Raw genomic sequence first — 23308 nt, 5'->3', positions numbered from 1 at the left:
GTGTGTGTGCGTGTGTGTGTGTGTGTGAGTGAGTGAGTGTGTGTGTGTGTGTGTGTGTGTGTGTGTGTGTGTGTGTGTGTGTGTGTGTGTGTGTGTGTGTGTGTGTGTGTGTGTGTCTTATATACTTATGTTCATATATGCATTTGTGAAGTGTTATATGTAAACACATTTATGCAATGATATGTGTATTTAATCTTGGAAAGTGTTAGTGTATAAGTTTTATGCATAAATGTATGTGTGTTTCAATCAGCCGTCAAAAACGTACTAGACCCAAATTAACCATCTTTAAACAGAGAAAATCAAACGATTTTGGAATATAATTAATGACTTCATTTCCATTGAGAATAAATTCCAGTAAAAAAACCCAGTCCTCGCCTTTGTGATGTACTTACGTGAGAATGATATGTCCGTTTTAGAACTACATCATTTGTTAGAAAAATTTACCTACACAAATAAAAAATGGGAAATAAATAACGCCAAGTTTCCTAGACGCAAAACAAAATCGCGAACCAGCCTACCGTGAACTTGGTCTAGCATAAACACGGCCTAACATAGCAAACCCTAGGCCTAGATTAGGTTATATTGGGCAATGGTAGTGTAAGTTATGCTGAAATCAGGTTTGGTTGGATTTTTTTTTCGCTTTAAAATTTCTATTTATTTTTCCTCTATGAATGATCGTTTATACATATATTTTTTAATCCATACGGACATTTCAATATGCCCGCATGAGTGCGGGTTGAAATAAACATATACACAATATATTAAACAATAATCCACAGAGTAAGCGATACAATTTACGAGTCGCGCTCGTTTCCTGTTAGATTTCAATAGGTTTAGGGTAGGTGACATCCGCGAGTACCTTATCATGACTCACTTCCCGTTTTCTGTGTTACAGAGGCGACGAGGTTGCAACAAGACGACCAGGAGAACACTAGGGAGTCGCCAGGTTCAGGTGAGTGAAGGCGGCCACCTGCTACACCTCATCCCACCTCATTCATTTGGAGGTCATCATTCCTGGACTAACTTATACTAGACTAGGACGACATTTTCATCATATTTTTACTTTGATTTATTCTTGTTTATATTATTCCTTTTTATGTTTAATGAAAAATAATGTTATTTGTACTATTAATTTTGTTGTTGATCTAATTTTTTTTCTAATTTATATTATTATTTGTAATTCTTATTTGAATTATTCTGTTATATATAATTAATTTTTGTACTCCTGTTTTTATATCAATTATTATTGTTATTCTCATTATCAATATTACTATTGTTTGTTATTATTATTAATCTTACTTTTTCACATTATTACTATTATTCTAAACAAGTGTGTCTATTATTTGGAATCTTGGATAACTTTGTTGATGCTTAGATAGTTTTGTGTTTCGAATCATGGTAATTAGTGTTGTAGGTGGGGTCATGGTAACTAGTCTTGGGGTGGAGGTCGTAGTAATTCGTCCTGTGATTGGGATCAAAAGTTACTAGTCTTGTGTTGGAGGTCAAGGCTAATACCTGTACCAGCCGTCATATATTCCCCCGTGATGACTATGGATGACATATGAAACCGTTCTATTTATTATCAGACATTATATATATATATATATATATATATATATATATATATATATATATATATATATATATATATATATATATATATATATATATATATATTTATATATAATATATATATATATATATATATATATATATATATATATATATATATATATATATATATATATGTATATATATATATATGTATGTATATTGGACTGAATACTCTTGAAATAAGAAACTTTCCACTGTATTCCATTGTTCATGTACAGACTGAATTAACTTTGTAATGTTACTCTATGATTGCAGATTATGTGGGTATATTTCTATTTGAATGGCAAGCCAGTAATCATACACACCTAGACTATATGCATATCTACGTTTGCCACCATTACATGTGTTCCAGTCATGTTAATCCTGTTCTTATAATTACTAACCATAGTACAGCACATTGTGGTGAATTCGTGGGTGCCTGTGTCTGTGTCAGCCATATATCTGTCATCCCACTCTAGACATCATTACCATCTGCCTCTTTAAACTCATTATTAGCTTCATCTCTTACATGAACTCTACCAATATTCCGTCGGATCAGGATCTTTTTGAAGTAATTTGCTATGACTTTACAAATGTGTTTAAACCACTCCATCTGTGCACTCATGTTATCGCGGGTTCTGTAATGTATTTAAAAATTCTGATCCGACTTTTGGGTGAGTAAACTTAACTAAACCTGTGTGTAATGACTTGTCTACGTTCTTCATTCTGGACTCATATGGGGACACTTTCCCAGACTTCCATCATTATTAACATTATTGTGTCTTCTTTCATAACTATTCGCACCTCTAGTAGCTATTTTATGATTAGAGGCTCAGTTTGATACTGGAAGCGCCAAGAAACGAACTAACGAGGTGGAATAAGTTCTGGAAGGAAAAACACTCAGACGGTGTTTCCAAACTGTAATTTGTAAACATTGTGGCTCTTGGAAAATTTGCTTCTCCCATAAACATTACCTAATGGTGAAAATCACGCATTGTGTCACTGGTAGAGGCTTTCCTCTGGTTTAAATCTGTCCTTTCCTACTTGTACATTTAGAGATACTCGGGTAGTCTCGTGCAGTATGTGAGGTTATACACTTGTGTTATAAAGGTTGTAATTGTAAACACAACTGAGGTGCAGCAACAATTCGCGAGGAGTTTTTTTTTTTAACATCGATAAAGAAAACGACTTGCTGAAAATTTTTAGCAAAATTTCTGCTTTAAATGCCGTACATTCAGGAAAAATATTTTAACTCAAAATATTAGATAAAAGAATACGATGTAACCATTAGTGTGACCCCCTTTCTTACATTTTAAATCAAACTCGGAACAAATTAAAATATTTAATGGTTCATTTTTCCTGGCACTTTTAGAAGATTTATTGTTGGAAGAAATCGGGGAGTTTTGAGGTAAGAATCCCAACTGTGTAATGCATGGACTCATAGATGGTGGTTTTTCTCTCTCATGACTTGCTTTGATCAGTATCCGTTCCTGCATTCGTCATACAAAAATCAGAACTGTTGTATATGATATATATATCTTATCGTTTGATTTTATGTAATGTGTATTATTTATCAAATGAGTTTGCGAAAGTGATTTTATATATATATATATATATATATATATATATATATATATATATATATATCTGTTTTTCAAATAAGAAAATTGTGCATCATTATCATAATCAAACTATCATTTTCGCAATTCTCATTTTATTTTTGCATATCGTGCATGGGACGACTGCCATTTTCCATAGTTCCGTTTTACAAGTATTTTTTTACTCAATAATAATATTAATAACAATAAAAATAATAATATGATCCGTTTGATAATGGCAACAAATTACTCCCCTTTATTACAAAGTTTTAAGAGGATATTTTGATAAGATTTCCTTGGTTGCTCTTGCGAGTCTTTAGAGCATGGCGCACTGCACATATCCCAAGAACAAACAACGTTGGCACAGCGTGTTAATAACGCTCTTACTTTTTGTTTAATTTACAAATAGCGTTGTGGTTGGGTTGTTTGTTTGATGGGATAGTTCTTTGACTTTCTTCGTCTTGAGGCATGAATATAATGGTCCCGCACCTGGGTGGCAGAGGGAGCGCTGATCACCACTGTTCAAGACGGCAACACCTTGGTATTTTTAACGGGAGAATTCTCGGGATGGGTAATGTTGTGGTCGCTTGTGGTGGTAATCTCCTCTCGCGGTCAGGTTCATGTCCCCTCCCGCCACTCTTTCTCCTGACTGTTGACGGGATTATGGGTAATACTGACTTCTGGGAACCTTGAGCCACATCCTCAAGTCAGTTTACTTACACATAATGGCTGATTGAGAGGCAGAAGAGTTGGAAAGGCTCAACACACGAAGGCTACGAACCAGTCGCGATATCCCGAGACGAGACGTACGTGCGTGTGTGCGTGAGTGTGTGCGTGAGTGCATGTTTACGTTTGCATGCTTGCGAGTGCATGCTTGCAGGGCTTGAGCTCTGGGGGGCCAGATTCCCGAAAGCACTTACGCAAGCACTTACGAACCTGTACATCTTTTCTCAATCTTTGGCGGCTTTGGTTCCAATTATTAAACAGTTAATGAGCTCCGAAGCACCAGGAGGCTGTTTATAACCATAACAACAGTTTAATGGGAAGTTTTCATGCTTAAACTGTTTAATAAATGTAACCAAAGCCGTCAAAGATTGAGGAAAGATGTACACGTTCGTAAGTGCTTGCGTAAGAGCTTTCGTGAATCTGGCCCCTGGCTCTCTGGTCCCGCCTCTCATCTGTCAATCAACTGGTGTACACATTCCTGAGCCTGAGAGCTACGCTCGTGGTGTCCCGTCTTCCCAGAAACTTAAGTGTGCGTATGAATGTGAATGTGTGTGAGTGTGTGTGTGTGTGTGTGTCAGTGCGTGTTTGGGAATATGTATGTGAGTGTGTGTAATTACCTAAGTGTAGTTACAGGATGAGAGCTACGCTCGTGGTGTCCCGTCTTCTCAGTAACTGGGATGTGTGTGTGTATGTGTGTGTGTGTGTGTGTGTGTGTGTGTGTGTGTGTGTGTGTGTGTGTGTGTGTGTGTGTGTGTGTGTGTGTGTGTGTGTGTGTGTGTGTGTGTGTGCGTGTCTTGTTTTGCCTCACCCGTGACCCTGGGGTACGGCACCACACCAGGAAGGCTCCACCACCACTCATGCTTCTGACCCCGTGAGAGCAGGGGGGCGCGCGCTCCCTCGCGGCCTCTCACACAATAATTCTCATTCTTCTCACCATTGTCTCGTGCCAGCACTGCATGTCACTGTATTCCTGCACATATCTCAGAGGCTGACGGACCGAGCAACACTACACGCAAGATGCAATTATTTCAATTGTAGGGTTATTGCATTAGTTTTCCCGGGCCTTTCAATTATATATATTGTATAGCATTTAGACGCGGGAACCAGTGTGCACGTAATCCCAGGCAATTGCACACACACATTTTATAAGCACACTCGCTCACACACACAAACTTATGTGTATGGACACACACACATTCCATGAGGGTGTGTATGTACAACATTCAAAAAAAGCACACGTACACACACACACACACACACACACACACACACACACACACACACACATATATATATATATATATATATATATATATATATATATATATATATATATATATATACACACACACACACACACACACACACACACACACACACACACACACACACACACACACACACACACACACACACACACACACACATATATATATATATATATATATATATATATATATATATATATATATATATATATATATATATATATACAGATACACTTGCACGTAACAATGCTGAGGTGCCTCACATCAACTGACACAAACTACTACATACCCCAGAACAGCGGCCACTTGACCATACAACTGCGTGATGGCAGTCAGCTGTCAAAGGTGTTGTGTATGGTTGCTCGGTGGGCGGTCAGCAAGCACCGAACCTTAACCTCGGGTCTCGAGGGGTAGAGGTCAAAGGTCATCTACGGGGCCGAGAATGTTTGGGATGGTATACCTTCTTGGTGACCTTGGTTATTCTATCCTTTTGTCTCATTATTTTACGATATTTCCTCTTAATTTGTTTCGTCTTTATTTTTTTATGGCGTTTCTCATTTCATTTCGGTCATGGTAGCAAAAGCTAAAGTGATAGAAAACCCCCCAAGCTTACTTCTAAGAGAGCATATACATGTTGCGTATTTTTATCCTTGGTATTCCTTTTTTACTTTAGTATTATTTTTAATCTCTTTTTATTTGTTTATTTATTGTTTCCTGGTTTATCGGATCATTGTGTTCGCATGAAGCTGTTCTCTGATTGGTAACAATAAATTCCTGGCTGGAGTTGTTCTGCCAATCTGATTGCTGCTTTGTGTTGGTGCGGTGACCGGTAATACTAAGAAGATTATTACGTCGAGGGTAAAGACGGTGTCTCTAATGTTTAAAGAAGAGTTTGTCCTCTTGAAACAGAAATAAGCCCCTCTTTATACCTCTAAAACAGGACCAGGACTGCCGCTTGCCATTAAATTTATAACATATATATATTCAAAAGTTCAGAAAGTGCTGGTTCTGTTTGCTATGAATGCATTATCCAGTTATGTTGTAGTGCTGTAGACGTTGAGAGGGTGAGAGTAGGCGCTGTAGAAGGTATACCATCCAGGGCTGACCCGGTCTCTGTGTTGCAGGCCATGCTCCGGAGTGGACCACTCACGAGTACGACCTCGACGACCCACATGCTGTCGCAATCCACCCAACGATAAAGACCTGCTCGCAGCCACCACCACTCCCACCTCCACCGCCCGTCACCGACATCGACCAACTATATTACACCAAGAACCTTCTGGAGGCCGCCATGCTCAAGAATCCCTACGAGGCTCTCAAAAACGACAAGGACCTTCACGGGTCAATTCTTCTGGCTTCCCTTCGAGCCCCGCTCAAGTTTGGTCTTCACGGGGTTTACGAGCGTGAAGGGGAACGTGAATATGCTGATTCCTCCCCTCACTCACTACATACCTCTTCCCCTCAAAAACCTACTCAGTCTTCCCCGACCTCCAACTCCCCGAGCAGCGGGGGCGGGAGCGGCGGCAACAACAACAAGGTATCGGTGCCCATCATGAGCTACTGCATCCAGGACAATGGGTTCAAGTGTTCCAAGTGCTTCCAGACCTTTACGCACCCGTCCAACTTCCACCGGCATTACATCACCGTCCACACGGACCGCCGCGCTCACAAGTGCCATGTCTGCGGGAAAGAATTTAAGCGCAAAGATAATATGATGTCACATATTCGGTCTGTGCATCGTCCAGGCAAGGAAGGTCATACTATCTTCAGAGATATGTCTTCTGTGTCCCCCAGTCTAGCAAGGGAAGTGCCTCATCTGCAAGAACAGCTCATGCAGCATCTGCAACAAGTAGACAAGGTCTAGTGCTTCCTGGCACTCCCGACGGGTGCAGCTCTATCACCTTCCAGGTGACTCCAACCAATTCTCCGATGGGACAATCCCGCTGATTTGGTTATAGTTGGTCACAATGACCGCAATCTCATTCTCATGTGCAATGTTAAGGTTGACAGCCTTTAGACTACCTGACGCGGTGACAAATCTCACGCTGTGTTCTGTGATGACAAGCATATCCCCCCTCCCTGGCTGGGCTGCCGGCAACCATCTGCAGCAGTGGCCGGATGCATCAGCTACCGGCTTGGCACCGGCATACCACCTGCAGCAGTGGCCGGTTGCATCAGCTGCAACAGAGCTCAGCAGCTGTAAATGTATGAGGCCTTACTGTGTGCCTTGTGCAGCCAAAAGGCGATATGCACCCCCTGGGGATCTGGGTCCTGATCCTGACCCCGCCCACCACATGACAACCAAACTCTCTCCCAACTCCCGTGAGCCCGCCGCGGCTATAGGCTTTGTTTCACTGTATACCGGTTGTATTACGTTAGTGATAATAAGAAATTTAGGTGAAGTCTAGGAAAAGTGCAATATAATGCATTACAGTTTATTTATAAACAATCCTTATGTTACTTAAGCATGACATTATATTTAAGTATATTCTCTTAGTCACGTGGATTTGCAAGTTATGACGAAATGCTTGAGCCAAGTCTAGGTACTTCCCTAGAAACCTCACTGCCAGGACTGACCGAGAAAATTCATTCCTTACCTTTTGGAGGAACCAAACATTTAGATAAACTAATGAATCTCATTCTGGAGACTTTTTGATACTTTTTGTAGGGAACAATTTTTATATACAATTTGTCTACTGTTCGTACCTCCAAGATCATGCCAGGATGATGTCTTGGAATGTGTTCATCCTAACGGAAACACACACACACACACACACACACACACACACACACACACACACACACACACACACACACACACACACACACACACACACACACACACACACACACACACACACACACACACACACACACACACACACACACACACACACACACACACACACACACACACACACACACACACACACACACACACACACACACAGGCCTCGGGGTTCCTCGTGGCTGAGTGGACAGCACTCTAGTGCAGCAGTCCTAAGGGCACGGGTTCGATCCCCGGTAGAGGCAGAAACAAATGGGCAGAGTTTCTGTTACCTTGATGCCCCTTGTTCACCTAGCAGTAAATAGGTACCTGGGAGTTAGACAGTTGCTACGGGCTGCTGCCTTGGGATGTGTGCGTGTGTAAGTGAAATATACGTAGTAGATATAATAGAAGACAAATAAATTGGTTAGAAGACCGGGGTCCAAGAGCTAATAGCTCGATTCTGCAGACACAAACAAATAGTAAATAGACATACACACACACACACACACACACACACACACACACACACACACACACACACACACACACACACACACACACACACGCACACACGCACACACGTGAACGCGCACACACATACACACAGAGGAAGTCAACGTGTAATATCTGATGCATCACAGTGAACAAAATGAAACTGATGCAATATATCAACTCTCACGTTGAAGGTGCTTTCTCAACAACAGGTTTCGTCTCGTGATAAAATTTTGCATTTACGAAAACCCTTCCCTAATGAACTTAGTCTCTCTAGTGTACCGTGAGTGCTGTTTTTGTATATAATCTCCGATTTCCCCCATTTCGTGTGATTTTGTGTTGTGTTTTCGACCAAAGTTAGTGTGGTAATTTTCATTTTGTCATCATGCCAAATAGTCATGACAGTATAAAAATATATAATTAGAATTTATATAATGAGCATATATCCAATATATGCATTGATTATAATCATTTTGTTTGCCTAGTTTCTTTGTGACTTTGGCATGGGACGGGTTTGAGGGTACTCTTAGTAATATTTCTAGTGAGATAGAAGTGACGAGACTCCGCCTGAGTGCTCGTCTCTGTGTACATTAAGACGAGGGGCCAAAGCTTCCTCTACTTCCCTTCCTCAGTCAACTGTTAAATTTTTTATAGAGAAACGATAATATAAACTGCGTATTATTAGAAATTAAAGCTTTCTGCTAATGATGAAACTTTGCAGTCATAAAATTATTTGGTGGTGTGTCGGGACGTGACGGTCACGGGTAACATTTTTAATATGGTTGTCTTGGTGTTGCTATAGAATATAAATTTGAATTGTCAGCATGGCAAATGTTAGCTCTAAATGTCACGGCCCGAGCCATCCCCATCTCCTTCTATTTATGTTAATAGCGAGCTTTAAACGAGCTTAAATGTTGTGCTGTTTTAAGAGAGACTTTGTAAAGAGAGTTCTTATATCAGAGTAATATATGGAAATAATATATTTGCTATTATTTATTCGTAAGTTAACATAAAGTAATATAAATGCAGAGGGAAATAGCATCCTCACACGCTTTCTTCAAGAGGCTATCATCGTTCACATTTATAGCCAAGTCACGCTCATATCCGCTCACAGGCTCAGGTGAAGCCGAACCTTGTTGTCCACTTGTGTTGATCGGTTCCTTGTGATACCTTCTGGAGCAGACTAAGCCAGTATCAGTCGTGCGCGCTTCTCCCATTGGATGATCCTGCAGTTAACTCATTAATTCATCACAGTTCACACTAGGTCTAAATATTGTAACATAAATCAGGAACTGGTTCAAATGATGCGACTACATTGTTATGAATTGTGTATATTATTATTATTATTATTATTATTATTATTATTATTATTATTATTATTATTATTATTTTTACCCAGACCATAAGTTCGAATCCTCCTCATGGCTACAAATTTTCTCATAATTATTATTTTATTATTTTTATTAGCGCGATTATTATTTTTATTAACATTATCATCATTATTGCCATTATTATGTTTATTTGGTTTTAGTAATACTAGTACTATTATTATTACTATTTTTATTATCTTATTATTTGTTTAATTATGTATAATAATATTATTATCATCATATATCACATCTCGGGCAAGGTAAATCTCACTAACCACTGTATCACTGGTAGTTTCATCAGTGATATCATATGCTACCATCTATTACCGTCTGTTATCATCTGTTACCACATGTTACAATCTGTTACCATCTGTGCTAAGGGTGAAGAGCACAACCTTCTCAGAGAAAACGACGTTTGCTTTTCCTATATATATCTCTATATTCACTTGATAGAATTATTTAATTAAATAATTAATTTCAACATATAATTCGAAAATATATTGAATTTCAATATTCAGTATCCTCAACTGAATATTGAAATAATTTCAATATTCAATAGTGGAGACTAGTGCCCAAGTAAATTAAATATTATTATCCACTATAGTGTGGTATATATATATATATATATATATATATATATATATATATATATATATATATATATATATATATATATATATATATATATATATATATATATATATATATATGTCGTACCTAGTAGCCAGAACTCACTTCTCAGCCTACTATTCAAGGCCCGATTTGCCTAATAAGCCAAGTTTTCCTGAATTAATATATTTACTATAATTTTTTTCTTATGAAATGATAAAGCAACCCTTTTCTCTATGTATGAGGTCAATTTTTTTATTGGAGTTAAAATTAACGTAGATATATGACCGAACCTAACCAACCCTACCTAACCTAACCTAACCTATATTTATAGGTAAGGTTAGGTTAGGTAGCCAAAAAAAGCTAGGTTAGGTTAGGTTAGGTAGGTTAGGTAGACGAAAAAACATTAATTCATGAAAACTTGGCTTATTAGGCAAATCGGGCCTTGAATAGTAGGCTGAGAAGTGCGTTCTGGCTATTAGGTACGACATATATATATATATATATATATATATATATATATATATATATATATATATATATATATATATATATATATATATATATATATATATATATATATATATATATTGTTTGTGTGTGTGTGTGTGTGTGTGTGTGTGTGTGTGTGTGTGTGTGTGTGTGTGTGTGTGAGTGCACAAAATTTTGAAAACGTTGCGATCAATGAATTGAAAAAACCACAGAGAAAATTAGGAATGTTTTCTTCAGAATTGCTGTTAGGTTAGGTAAGACATATAAATATGGGACGGCTTAGACAACAAACCTGAGTCTAGTTTATGGCCCGTTCTTGAGATGAGACATGATGCCATGGACGTATGAGCTGACGCAAGATAATATTGGATAATTAATTACAACTCATATTGAATTTGCAGTATTTGTAAGAATGTGATAAAAACAGTAGATTTCGCAAAGCAAAACTGAGCATATTCATTCTTTCAATCGTTCGTGCAGTGTGCAAACAATAAAAAGGTCCAAGCAACAGACGTGGGTGCACCTGTCCTGGGACTGGTTTGCGACCATAATGGACTCATTGGAGGGAGCAGTTAACAGGAATTTAAACTGGTAGGGACTAGAGATCTGAGTGTAAACCTAACCAATAAGACCGTATTATGGGATATGAAGAACATTGGACTTAAAAATGGAAAGGAATTGAACGTTGGTTGCTAGAATGAGATAAAGAAACCGTTTGACAACAGCAGACTGACCCACACAAGGTCACTTAGGTTCCATTACACAAACTTTGAGATCATGAGAAATAAGATAAAATATTGTGGAAACAAATCGTATGTGAAAAGAAGGTCGACCTAGAAGCGCTTACAGAGACATTGCTAAACGTAGACTCAAGAGATAATCTTACCATCACATTAAAAGTTACAAATTAATCCACGTTGATAAACTCCAGTTAGTATGTTCCTGGTGCTGGCAAACAAGGAAGCGCTGATCACTGATGTTGAAATAGGGAGCGAGTTAGCAAGTGGTGATCAGCAAATTAGATTTGGGTTAATTTTGGAAGATTTGTACTAGAAATAATGAATATGTGCGTCCCAAATTTCTGGTACGCAAACTATGACCAATTGGAACTGAATCTAAATCCAGTAGACTGGAGTAGCCGAGTAAGAGATGGGGACCTACCTCATCTCGGGAGAGGAACGGATTTTGGTTCATCTGACTACAGAAGGTGAAGAATACAGCACCTTCACTAATAGTGTTAAATGTGGTGCCTCCCGAAGCGGCAAGGGAATACAGGCCAAAATATGTCGCAGAAAAATAGTATCCCTAACAGACTACTTTGGTCTGATGTAATGATCCCAAATGGTTAACAAAGTAAAACGCCCAAGAAGCCAACAGAAAGGCAAAAAAGATAAGATGGAAAAAAGGAGAGATGTTCCTATTTAATATGCGGTAAAATTAAATATGGGACATAAAACGGAAAATGTGAAAGGTAAATAGGAATCATGAATCCAGGGAAGCCAAAAATATAAAGCCAAGCACAAAATTTTTCCCAGGGCAGTGTGGAGGAAAGACAGCATCTGACAACAAAACTTGTTACCTTGGAAGCTGATAAAAATAAAAGCATTAAAGGAAGGGAAGGGCAATTATCACTATAAAGCGCTAAGCCATTACGACTATGTAGCAAATGGACAAAATTAAGATAATGATATGGGATGGACGGTGGGGAAGGAATGGTTCTCAACCACTTGAACGGTCAGGGATTGAACGCCAACCTGTATGAAGCGAGACCGTCGCTCTACCGTCCAGGCCAAGTGGTTGAGCAGTCTTGAAGAAGTGCAGAGATGAAATTTGCGACCCAGTAATGAGTATATTCAATAAGTCAAACAACACAGGAACAGTCCCTTATGCCTGGATGGCGCTAACATAGTCGCGATACTCAAGCAGGGAAAGTTACTTGAGGCTATTATAATGAATTCAGTAAGAACCCACCTTGTCACATATGGCCTGATTAAAGATATTCAACGTAATTTCTAGCGAATGCGATCATGTCTTACAAATATGCAATCCTTGCACACTAGCGAATTAAAGAAGTCAACAGCACTAACAATTACGACGTTTTCTATATTGAACTTAGTAAGGCATTTTACAGTGTATCCTGCTGGATGTTAATCAGGAAGAAAAATAGGTTCAGGTCCACCCACAACATTGGAAGAAATGTTTTCAGTTAGATCAGAGCCTGGTTGAAGGACTCTAAACAGACGTCTTAACATCTTGACACCCCATCAACGGAGGTTAAGACGGAACGGAGAAATATCACACATGACTAAGTGCCACAGAGGTCTATTTTGGGGCTATTGTTCCTGTCAGCAACCTACATGTTAGGGTGAACAATATTTTCAGAAAGTTTGGGAATGACCCGAAAGAGAGCGAACCGAAACTCTAACAAGGACTTGGTTAAAGCTCCAATAAAATCTTATCCCTAAAAAAATGAAGTTCAGCGTTGAAAAATGTAAATTCTTAAACATAAGAAATAAAAGTGGCACCATCTATCGGATGAATAATGGAATTTAGGAAAATAGAGTTACGAAAGAGACTTCAGAGCCATGAATTCTGTGACTTCAGTGACCTGAGTTTTGAGCAGCATTACTCATCAAGTTGTATTCGCCTAGTTGTGCTTGCGGAGGTTGAGCTCTGGCTCTTTAGTCCCGCCTCTCAACTGTCAATAAACTGGTGTACAGATTCCTAAGCCTACTGAGCTCTATCATATCTTCATTTGAAACTGTGTATGGAGTCAGCCTCCACCACATCACTGCCTAATGCGTTCCATCTGTTAACTACTCTGACACTGAAAAAGTTCTTTCTAACGTCCCTGTATGATCATCACTGTCGCAGTGTGTCATCCCCTATGACAAAGTAAATAGTATGCTGGAATATATCATTAGAAGGGTCAGCAGTATATACCCAAACATCGTCCTCACAATTTATTTGACCGGGTAAGGCCCCACTTAGACTTCGTTGTATTATTTCTCTGGTCACCGTATTATAGAGTGGACGTAGATTCCCTCCTGAAGATCCAAAGTATTATGTCCAGACTGACTCCAAGTGATTGGGTGCACCCATACAAGGAGAAGATGCAGGAACTCTGAAGGCACAGGGCCAGAGATGACATGATCGATGTCCTCAAGTGGATGAGCCATGCCCTCGGCCTGGCCGATAACCAAGTGGATGAGTTATGACTCCGGCCTGGCCGATGACCAAGTGGATGAGTTATACCCCGGCCTGGTCGATGACCAAGTGGATGAGCCATGCCCTCGGCCTGGCCGATGACCAAGTGGATGAGTTATGCCCCCGGCCTTGCCGATGACCAAGTGGATGAGTTATACCCCGGCCTGGCCGATGACCAAGTGGATGAGTTATACCCCGGCCTGGCCGATGACCAAGTGGATGAGCCATGCCCCCGGCCTGGCGATGACCAAGTGGATGAGTTATACCCCGGCCTGGCCGATGACCAAGTGGATGAGTTATGCCCCGGCCTGGTCGATGACCAAGTGGATGAGCCATGCCTCTGCCTGGCCGACGAGGGATATCAACACGGAAGATAGAAGCAAGCTCTTTAAACTACCAGGCCAGGTCAGACCCAAACCCATAACAATGGAAATCAATTGGAGAAGCTAAGATGTAGGAAGTGTTTGGGGGAAATACTAGTTTTGTCAACCGGTACTAGACGTATGGAATACATTGCCAGCCATCATCATTGAGGCAACTGGGAAAACGAACTTTAAAAACTGTCCATGAAACATTTATAAGAGACATCTTTCTTAACATTGTTGCAATCACTTGGATAAGTATAACCGAGCATGTGTACTTTCAATACACTAGGTTCAAGACATGTTCAAATTCAATACTTATTTAGTACTATTTTTTATTGTAAATCATTGTCAGTTTTGTTCAATATATACGTTTTCATAACTTATACAGAGGACTTCACAAACATAACCACAAATAGAGACTGATGTGTTTATGTAAATAAATCCCTAGCCGTTCTCGAGCTCTTAAATGCTACTTTAATTTTATTACTTGTTTATGTTCTAGAGAGTTTTGTTCTGCTCTCCGTAAATGGACGTCTCAGGTATTTTTGTTATGAAAGCCACTATCTTGTACTTGAACTATCAAATCATTTTATGGCTAATTTACTGCATTAACAATTGAATGTTTTGAATACTGGAGACTAGCTGCAATGTCATTAAGTATATTTCAATCACCGTCAATAAACTGAAGAGCGCAGTACGGAGAGCCTTAAGAAACATGGCTTGAAAACTGATTGTTTCACCCTCTTGTGGTGGTTGGGGTAATGATGCACACACGAACATTTTTATTCGTTTACTTCTCGAGGAATATTTGCATCCCAAAATAGTACCAATTCCTCTCGTTCAACCTCATCATTGAACATAATGGATGGGATCAGAGTGTTAATTCTAGACCAAGACTCATCGAGTTCTTCTCACATAGAAGTGTGGAACACATAACTTTCGGCTATAAAAATTGCCATTGAACATGAAACAATTGTACTGATAAATAATGGTAGTTCATTGTGATTCCAAATGTTATTTTGGCAACTCTAAAGGACGGAATTTAATAAGCCGTTAACTGTTGCATGGTTAAAATGGAAATTCACATTAAAATTTACTTTTTTTGAAATTATGTTCTGTTAGTTTCTTAGCTTATTACTAAATTTACACTATTCTTTACATTTGAGCAAAATATTGTGCCAATTAATTGATTAAAATTTTTAACCAACTATATAATATTTTCCAGTGAGCCTTTTATGATGTGTTGACCAACAGAAAATTGCTTAGGAATGTATTCTTAAATTTCTCTGTGGTTATTTGCATATATATATATATATATATATATATATATATATATATATATATATATATATATATATATATATATATATATATATTATATATGTGTACATATTTAATTATCAGTAACTATATTAATTATAAAGATGGTAACCCAATCCATTTCACATCATAGTAATGTTTTCATATCATCAGCTATTTTTTATCTCATAATCGCCAAAAATGTGTTATTCTGATAGGCGTTTTCTTGTCAAAAATTTGTGGGAATATAGAGCAGTTGATAAGGACAACCATGGCACTTTTTCTGAAGAAGGACTCAGGGAGAGGGACTCGTGAGCCGACACACTCATGGATTATATATTGATTGTCTTTAAGCTGCTTGTTTGCATCCAATGGAGGATATGAAAGCACGGTTCATTACGTAAAGTCTGTGTTCGCTGTTAATGATGAATATACTACGAGACAGAGAAAATATATCGCTTGGTAGGATACAGTTTTTGGAGTAATGTCATCAGATGGATGGGGTCCAGAATACTTGCACACCTCGGTAGTGTAAGTTATAGATGCCCACCCTCTGACTATGTCAGTGGTGGGTTTGGATGCCCACCTCCTATACGGCAGTGGTGGGTTGTGGATGCCCACCTTCTATACGGCAGTGGTGGGTAAAGATACCCAACATCATTATCGTAGGTGTTTACGAATGGCTTTCTCCATAATTTTACTCTTTGTAAATTTTGTAAATGTTACATATTGAGATAGTTGGGTAAGGCAACTTATATATATTTACTGGGTGTAGATTATTGACCAACGTTTATATGTAGAAAGGGTTACGTGGATTGTTATTTCATTTGTTTAGTACAAAACTACATATCTGTTCTCTCTGTTTTAGATGACTCTTTATGCATTTGTATTTCTTAATAGTGCATTTTTTCTCTCTATTTTCTTGTGTGATGTAGTGATAGATAATAGATTAGAGAGTTAATATATTCCTCACAAGATTACATATGGCTTCTGAAAGTGGCCTTTGAGTTTAAAGTTTGGAAAACTTGACAATCATGAAAGACAAATGTTAATACAAATTTTATTCAAACATTTTTCCAAGGTCTTCGAGACAGTCATCAACACATTTTCAGGAGAGTGACTGTAACTTATAAAGTTTATTTTTTTGGGCCAATTTTTAAAATAATCTTTTCGCGTTTAAAACGATTCCTGTTTAAACTTTGAGAACTAAATCCCTTAGATAATTAAATCCCAGTGCCGCCTGAAGCGCCAGTCGCCTGTAGTCTTCCTGGGGGCTTGCCAAAGTGGCGACTGACTAATAAATCCACTGGATTTATCTGTTGCCATGCTTAGTTATCGCCTCTGATGCCATACATGGCTATCATGATCATTATATCATGTGTGGTGATAATGATGCCATGTGTGGTTATCATGATCGTGCCATGTATGGTTATCTTGACCATGATATCATGTATGGTTATCTTGACCATGATGTCATGTATGGTTATCTTGACGATGATGCCATACATGGTTATATTGACCATGATGTATTGTTTTCATGATCATGATGCTATGTGTGGCTATCATGATCATACCATGTATGTTATCTTGACCGTGATGGCATGTGTGGTTATCAATACCCATGATGTCATGTATGGTTATCTTAAACATGATGCAATGAAAGGTTAACATGACCATGAAGTCATGCGTAGTTATCATAAACATACCATTAGTGGTTATCATGGACATGATACCATTTATGGTTATCTTGAACATGATACCATTTGTGGTAATCATGAACATGATACCATTCGTGGTTATCAGTAACATGATAATATTCGTCGTTATCAGGAACATGATACCATCAGTGGTTATCATGAACATGATACTATTCGTGGTTATCGTGAACATATATTTTTGTAAATACTAGCACTAACCAAAATAAAAAAAATACAATTTAACTGATTTTATAATTTTATACATGAGAGTAAATAGAAACATTTAGATCCTAATATGTTAAATAGTGTTAGTAGAGACATCTAATGTATGTGTGTGTGTGTGTGTGTGTGTGTGTGTGTGTGTGTGTGTGTGTGTGTGTGTGTGTGTGTGTGTGTGTGTGTGTGTGTGTGTGTGTGTGTGTGTGTGTGTGTGTGTGTGTGTGTGATAACCATGCATCACTATTCCTGTTCCTCTGTCAGTCTTCTAAGATCCCGGTTGACCCAATAGTACAAGCCCACGAGGCGCTCCCCGCGTCCTCCACTCTCTGTTTTTATAGCTCGAGCGGGAAAATAAAATTTATGGATAGTAATGTGTTTTATTTGCTTTTTGTAACACAAGTGCCTTGGCACTGTATACGTTTGTAGATGTTTGTTTATATATAGCAAACCACAGTAACTTGAGTAATAATATTTCATTTACGATAACCAATAATGCTTCGAGCACGAGACCAAGAAAGCGATAGCCTGTAGTCCTACGAATCATACTGTAAAGTTTATCTGAGATCCTTCTTAAGTGTGGACACTCATACTATGGTCGGTAGGTCTACGGCCTCCGCTTTTGTAGTACCGTGTTTAAGGCTCCGATGGTCCAAATGAATGATTTGTTATTACTAACTTTGTTGTTTGACAATTTAAAGGACTATAACGTTGATCACCAAAACACCTCCACACTCAGGAGAGTCCCAGGGAAGGCTTTTAGTTCCAGGTGGATACCAGTGAGGTGTCTTTTGGATCCTTTCTTACTGTTGCTGTTCACTGTACTGTTAGTAGCCTTATGCCCTCACTAGCATGCTGTTAAATTTCTGTTACCTTGACTATCTCTCCACTCTTATCATGTCACTTTAATAAAATTTAAATGCACAAAATTTACGAGACAAGTAATTCTCATATTTATACGTGTATTCACCTAGTTGTGCTGGCGGGGGTTGAGCTCTGGCTCTTTCACCCCACCTCTCAACTGTCAATCAATCAATGATCATTTTTTGTTCACACACACACTCAGAGGAAGACAGCTCGTAACAGCTGTCTAACTCCCAGGTACCTATTTACTGCTAGATAACAGGGGAATCAGGGTGAAAGAAACTCTGCCCATTTGTTTTCTACCATCGCCGGGGATCGAACCCCGGTCCGCAGAATTAGGAGTCTTGAGTGTTGTTCACTCAGTCACCAGGCGCCCTTATGTCACGTGTGTGACATAGGCAATATTTAATCAACATCTTCGCCACAATACTCTAGCCTAGCAAGTGAAATACATTTCATTGTTACTAACCATACAGAAATTAACTTGTTTCCCATTACTGAAATACCAACGACTTCGTCATAAGTAATGGTAATATGCATGTATCTAAAAAATCTCTCATGGGGTCACGTCTTTATTAATTGTTTTTGTGTGGATGACTAGTTGCACACCATCAAATTTTCTCTAGGCATAGTTTTACCGTCAATAGTTTCACTGAAATAAAATATCAATATTAATACCAAATACTTTCACTTAAATCTACAGTGACAAAGAAATTACACTGGCGAAGTTTGGTACTGAAATATTTAAATGTCTGCTTGCTTACACGATCTTGTCCGTCGTCATGATAACCCACTTTCCTTCACTTTCTTGCAACATGCAGTTTGCTCGTATATAGTCTGCTGGTCGGTTGTGTCCACGATAATCCTCGTTGATAATAATTATCAACAGATATCTGTTTGTGAAACTGTTTTCCTGTCCCACAAATGTTTCTCCCCTGAAGTTGGAATAGGACTGTCCACCAATGTCGTTCCTACCTTGGTTAAAATCTTCGCCAAACCACCTCTCTGTGATGATTTAATTTATATATTTCCTTAGACCACCTCTTCTGGAACGTTGTTTAACATAAACTGACTTCTTAGAGCAAGTGTTGTCCCGGTATTTATATGTGTGGTTCCAACCACCAACGGGCTGTACTAAGATTCGTGAGCGGCAGTGGACTCGGGCCCCACAACAAACTGAATCCTGTATAAATCTTGCTAGCTGCTCTCACTAGGATCTTATGCCTCTGATGGGCCTCGACTTGAGCCAGGTTTCCACTTAAACTTCTCTCTTCAGAACTAAACTTGAACCGCCCTCTTCTGACACCACCTCACAAAAGAATCTGGAACACGTCTGATTTTCACCACAGGGGAAAGGGGGGTGATTGACATGACCACAGGGCAACTTGCGACTTGTTGACCTCCTCGGGCAAGGTCATAAATCAAACAAGTTCATATCCAGAACCCCAGAGCCAGCTGATGATATCCGCGAATCCGCCGCCTACAGCAACCCCAACAAATAAATAAATCACAATTCTTGACTTTAGATTATCACCAGAAGAATTTTAGTAATAATAAATTTACAATAATCCCAAAAAATTAGGTAAGGTGTCAGGTGAGGAACAGGTAAGAGAAGAAGGAAAATCTTAGAAGAAGGTAGGAGTAAGGTGAAAGGTACGAATGGGATGACGTAAAAAGAGGAGGAGGGTAAGAAAAAGAAAAGAGGGTAGGCTTAAGTCGGGTAACGTGTGTTAGGAAGGTTAGAACATTTAAGTATGTGAAAGGGAAGAGTCAACAGCAACAAAGCCTGGACTCAGGTTGATGTTGGATAGGTTGTGTATCATTGCCGATTCGACAAGACGGCGTCTGTGAAGAGTACAAGCAGGAAAGATATTGTTGAAGATGACCAATCTATAGGAGGATTAGAGTCCCTAACACGACAGAAGAGAGCATTGTTTGTGTCTGCAGACTTAACACTTCTTTTGTGTTCTGTCATTTAGTGTACGGACAGTTTCCCAAAGTATTGGAGAGGACAAGCCGAACAAGAAATTGAGTAGACACCAGAAGCATTAGAAGCAGGAGGAACAGTGTGAACCAGATTACTACGAAGAGTGTTAGTTTGTCGAAAGGCGATCTTGATGTCAAGAGGACAAAGGGTATTAGTGAAATTTTTTGAGTTCAGAAATGAAGGGAAGGCAGTAGTATTAGTGTTTGAATTAGGTTTGGGATGAAAGAAATTTCGTTTAGCTTGAGAATAGGCACAGTTGATAAACTAGTTGCAAACAAAATTAATTAAATATCTGTGTATTTGCAATACATTATTATGCATTGATAGTATGTGTTTGCTAATACATAAAATATTGTATATATGGGATATTACAGGATCATAGAAGAGCTACTGTTTATTATTATTAGTCTTCACACTACACAGTTTATTCATAAGTCTCATATACTGACCAACCAACAAATATACTTCAGTATATTTATCAGTATGCACTTGCGTTGTCTTGATAACCTCCCAGAGTCCAGAGCTTCATAAGCCTTGAGGCCAACATAAAACCATCTTTGATGAGACAAGGGAATGCTAAAGAAAATCACCTTGAATCTAAACTATGTAATTTGCACAGAAAATTTGTTTTTATTCTACTCAGGACGAAGTGCTTAAAAAATACAATGGCGCCAGAAATCTTAGATCTAGGGATCCAATGAAAATATATTTCTATAAGTCAGACTCATACAAGTGGTTTTCGTCTAAGCGAATGTTATCTTTAATTTCAGAGAAAAATGGCTTAGGTTGAGTAAACCAGATTTATAAGGACACTACTCTAGTATTCTTACTTTGAAATCCTTGATTTCCAAGTAACTTTGATTTGATCATAGTAAGCATTAATTTCAAACCATTATATCTAGTATTGCACGAAGATCTGATTTAGGAACATACGATATAGGATTATTGAAAGGAACACTATTATAAAGATTCAAAAGAGAGCAATTATATTAGTATTCGTAACTATATCCCTTATGGTAGTATTCTTGAAACAATTTACGTAGTTGATATCTGACAGAGAAGCAAATAGGCTCATATTACGGAAATTTAATGTATCTGATATCTTCCTTAACTATACAGATCTGAGGGAAGGAGAAAATTTATTCAAACAAACTATTTAAAGAATTATGTACTAGCTGGAGAGGGTAACTGGTATTTGTAGCCCATCCTGCGAATAGACATTACGTTTTAATACTAAATGTAATAAGTTCATTCCTGACTATTGGCATAGTACATAAATACACTTAATCGCCAGCACCGCACCAAAATATTGTGAATATTAGAGTTTACCTGAAAAGCTGTATAGAAAACCAGGACCACAGACGACCTTGGGAGTGTAGGAGGACAAACATGTAAATAGCATTTATTGCTTTTTAATTACTATTAGTACTTAATCTATAGCTATATTGATATTACAATTTTATAAAACTAATAAAACAAAAGTAAAGCCTTTCAATAAATTATAAAGTAACTTAGGATATTTTCAAATTTTGTATACAATCTCTATTGTTAAATAAAACTGAAAAATATCTTTATATTTAAAACTTGTGTAAATAGATTTAAACATAAAACTTTAATCTTAAAATTTTGAACACATTAACACAAAATTAGGAGAATATATGTTGAGGTAAATGTAAAAGCGCAATTAAGTGTATATATGTACAATACAGACAGACAGGAATGCACTTATTGCATTTAGTATTCGGAGGAAGGGTTGTCTTTTGAAATTATAATTCGTGGATCTTTGTTAACATGGGTTACGACTGAATTCCCCAAGTAAATCAGATCAAAAGAATTAAAATTAAGGCCTCAACCAGTGAACGTTGGTTTCTATAAACGAAATATCGAAACATTATCGTAAACTAGTTTTACATCAGCATTCTGATTTATTATGCGCCCTATAATCATCCCACGCGGTAATGGGAGAGGTCACAGAGGCACATAATGGGCTCAGGAACTGAACCACAAAATATATTTAGCTAAAGAAGTTCCAGTCTTAATAAGCTGGATACATAATTTAGTGTATATATCAATACTCCTTTATAGCACAATTGTTCAAGACCTCGGTCACAACAGTCTCTAAGCTGAGCAATTTACATCATACATCATTTACAAATCATGTACCCCACGCCAGTGAGCGGTGGTGGAGAGTCAGCAGTCACGTGCATGAGCTGCTTACAGTAAGAACACATTTGATAATTAACTTAGATTTATGTAGGTATATCATTTTTAATGAAATGTACATTCTTAAACATTAGTAATAGAATCATCTCTAAATTTATAATTTTTTTCACTTTCAATTACAGGAACATAAAACATGGGAATAATTCAATTGATAGTGTTTACATTTGGTGAGATCTACTTCAACAGGTGGTACAAACTCCCATTGGAATTTGTGTCGAGACTGAGCCTATCAGTAGTAATTTTTTGAAGTCTGCTGACCTTATTCGATGACCCAAAAGTATCTGGCTCTTCCCGCATAATCACACTATAGAATAACTAAGGTGAATTTCTCTGAGGTCTACTAAATTGTGATGTAGTTCTCGGTACATTACTCCCCTCAGAATGCTCAAAGGCAATCTAAAGCGGTAACCAATTTTCTTCTAAGAGCACATACTCTGGCTAGCTCATCAGTTCTGTCATACATAATACCGCCAATATGGGGCGGAACTCACAGGAGACAGACTCTGTCTTCATCATTGATTATTTTGTGATA

The 23308-nt window shown here is 38.1% G+C and overlaps 1 protein-coding gene across 6 annotated transcripts in view; it reads left to right on the top strand.

Annotated features, from left to right (window-relative positions):
- Positions 1–23308, top strand: part of LOC123756164 (protein tramtrack, alpha isoform) — a 269736-nt gene that overhangs the window by 175205 nt on the left and 71223 nt on the right. For 4 of the 6 annotated variants that reach the window (XM_045739238.2, XM_045739239.2, XM_069336594.1 and 1 more), the window contains 2 exons: positions 896–952; positions 6310–10398. In XM_045739238.2, coding sequence (XP_045595194.1) covers positions 896–952; positions 6310–7049 — 797 coding nt within the window. In that variant the 3' untranslated portion in view covers positions 7050–10398. Of the gene's footprint in view, positions 1–895; positions 953–6309; positions 10399–23308 lie in introns of those variants that run through there. The other 2 variants (XM_045739240.2, XM_045739237.2) reach the window with 1 other exon arrangement.

Source organism: Procambarus clarkii, chromosome 36, assembly GCF_040958095.1.
Source record: "Procambarus clarkii isolate CNS0578487 chromosome 36, FALCON_Pclarkii_2.0, whole genome shotgun sequence".
Taxonomy (NCBI): domain Eukaryota; kingdom Metazoa; phylum Arthropoda; class Malacostraca; order Decapoda; family Cambaridae; genus Procambarus; species Procambarus clarkii.
This window is presented reverse-complemented; position numbering and strand designations above follow the sequence as displayed.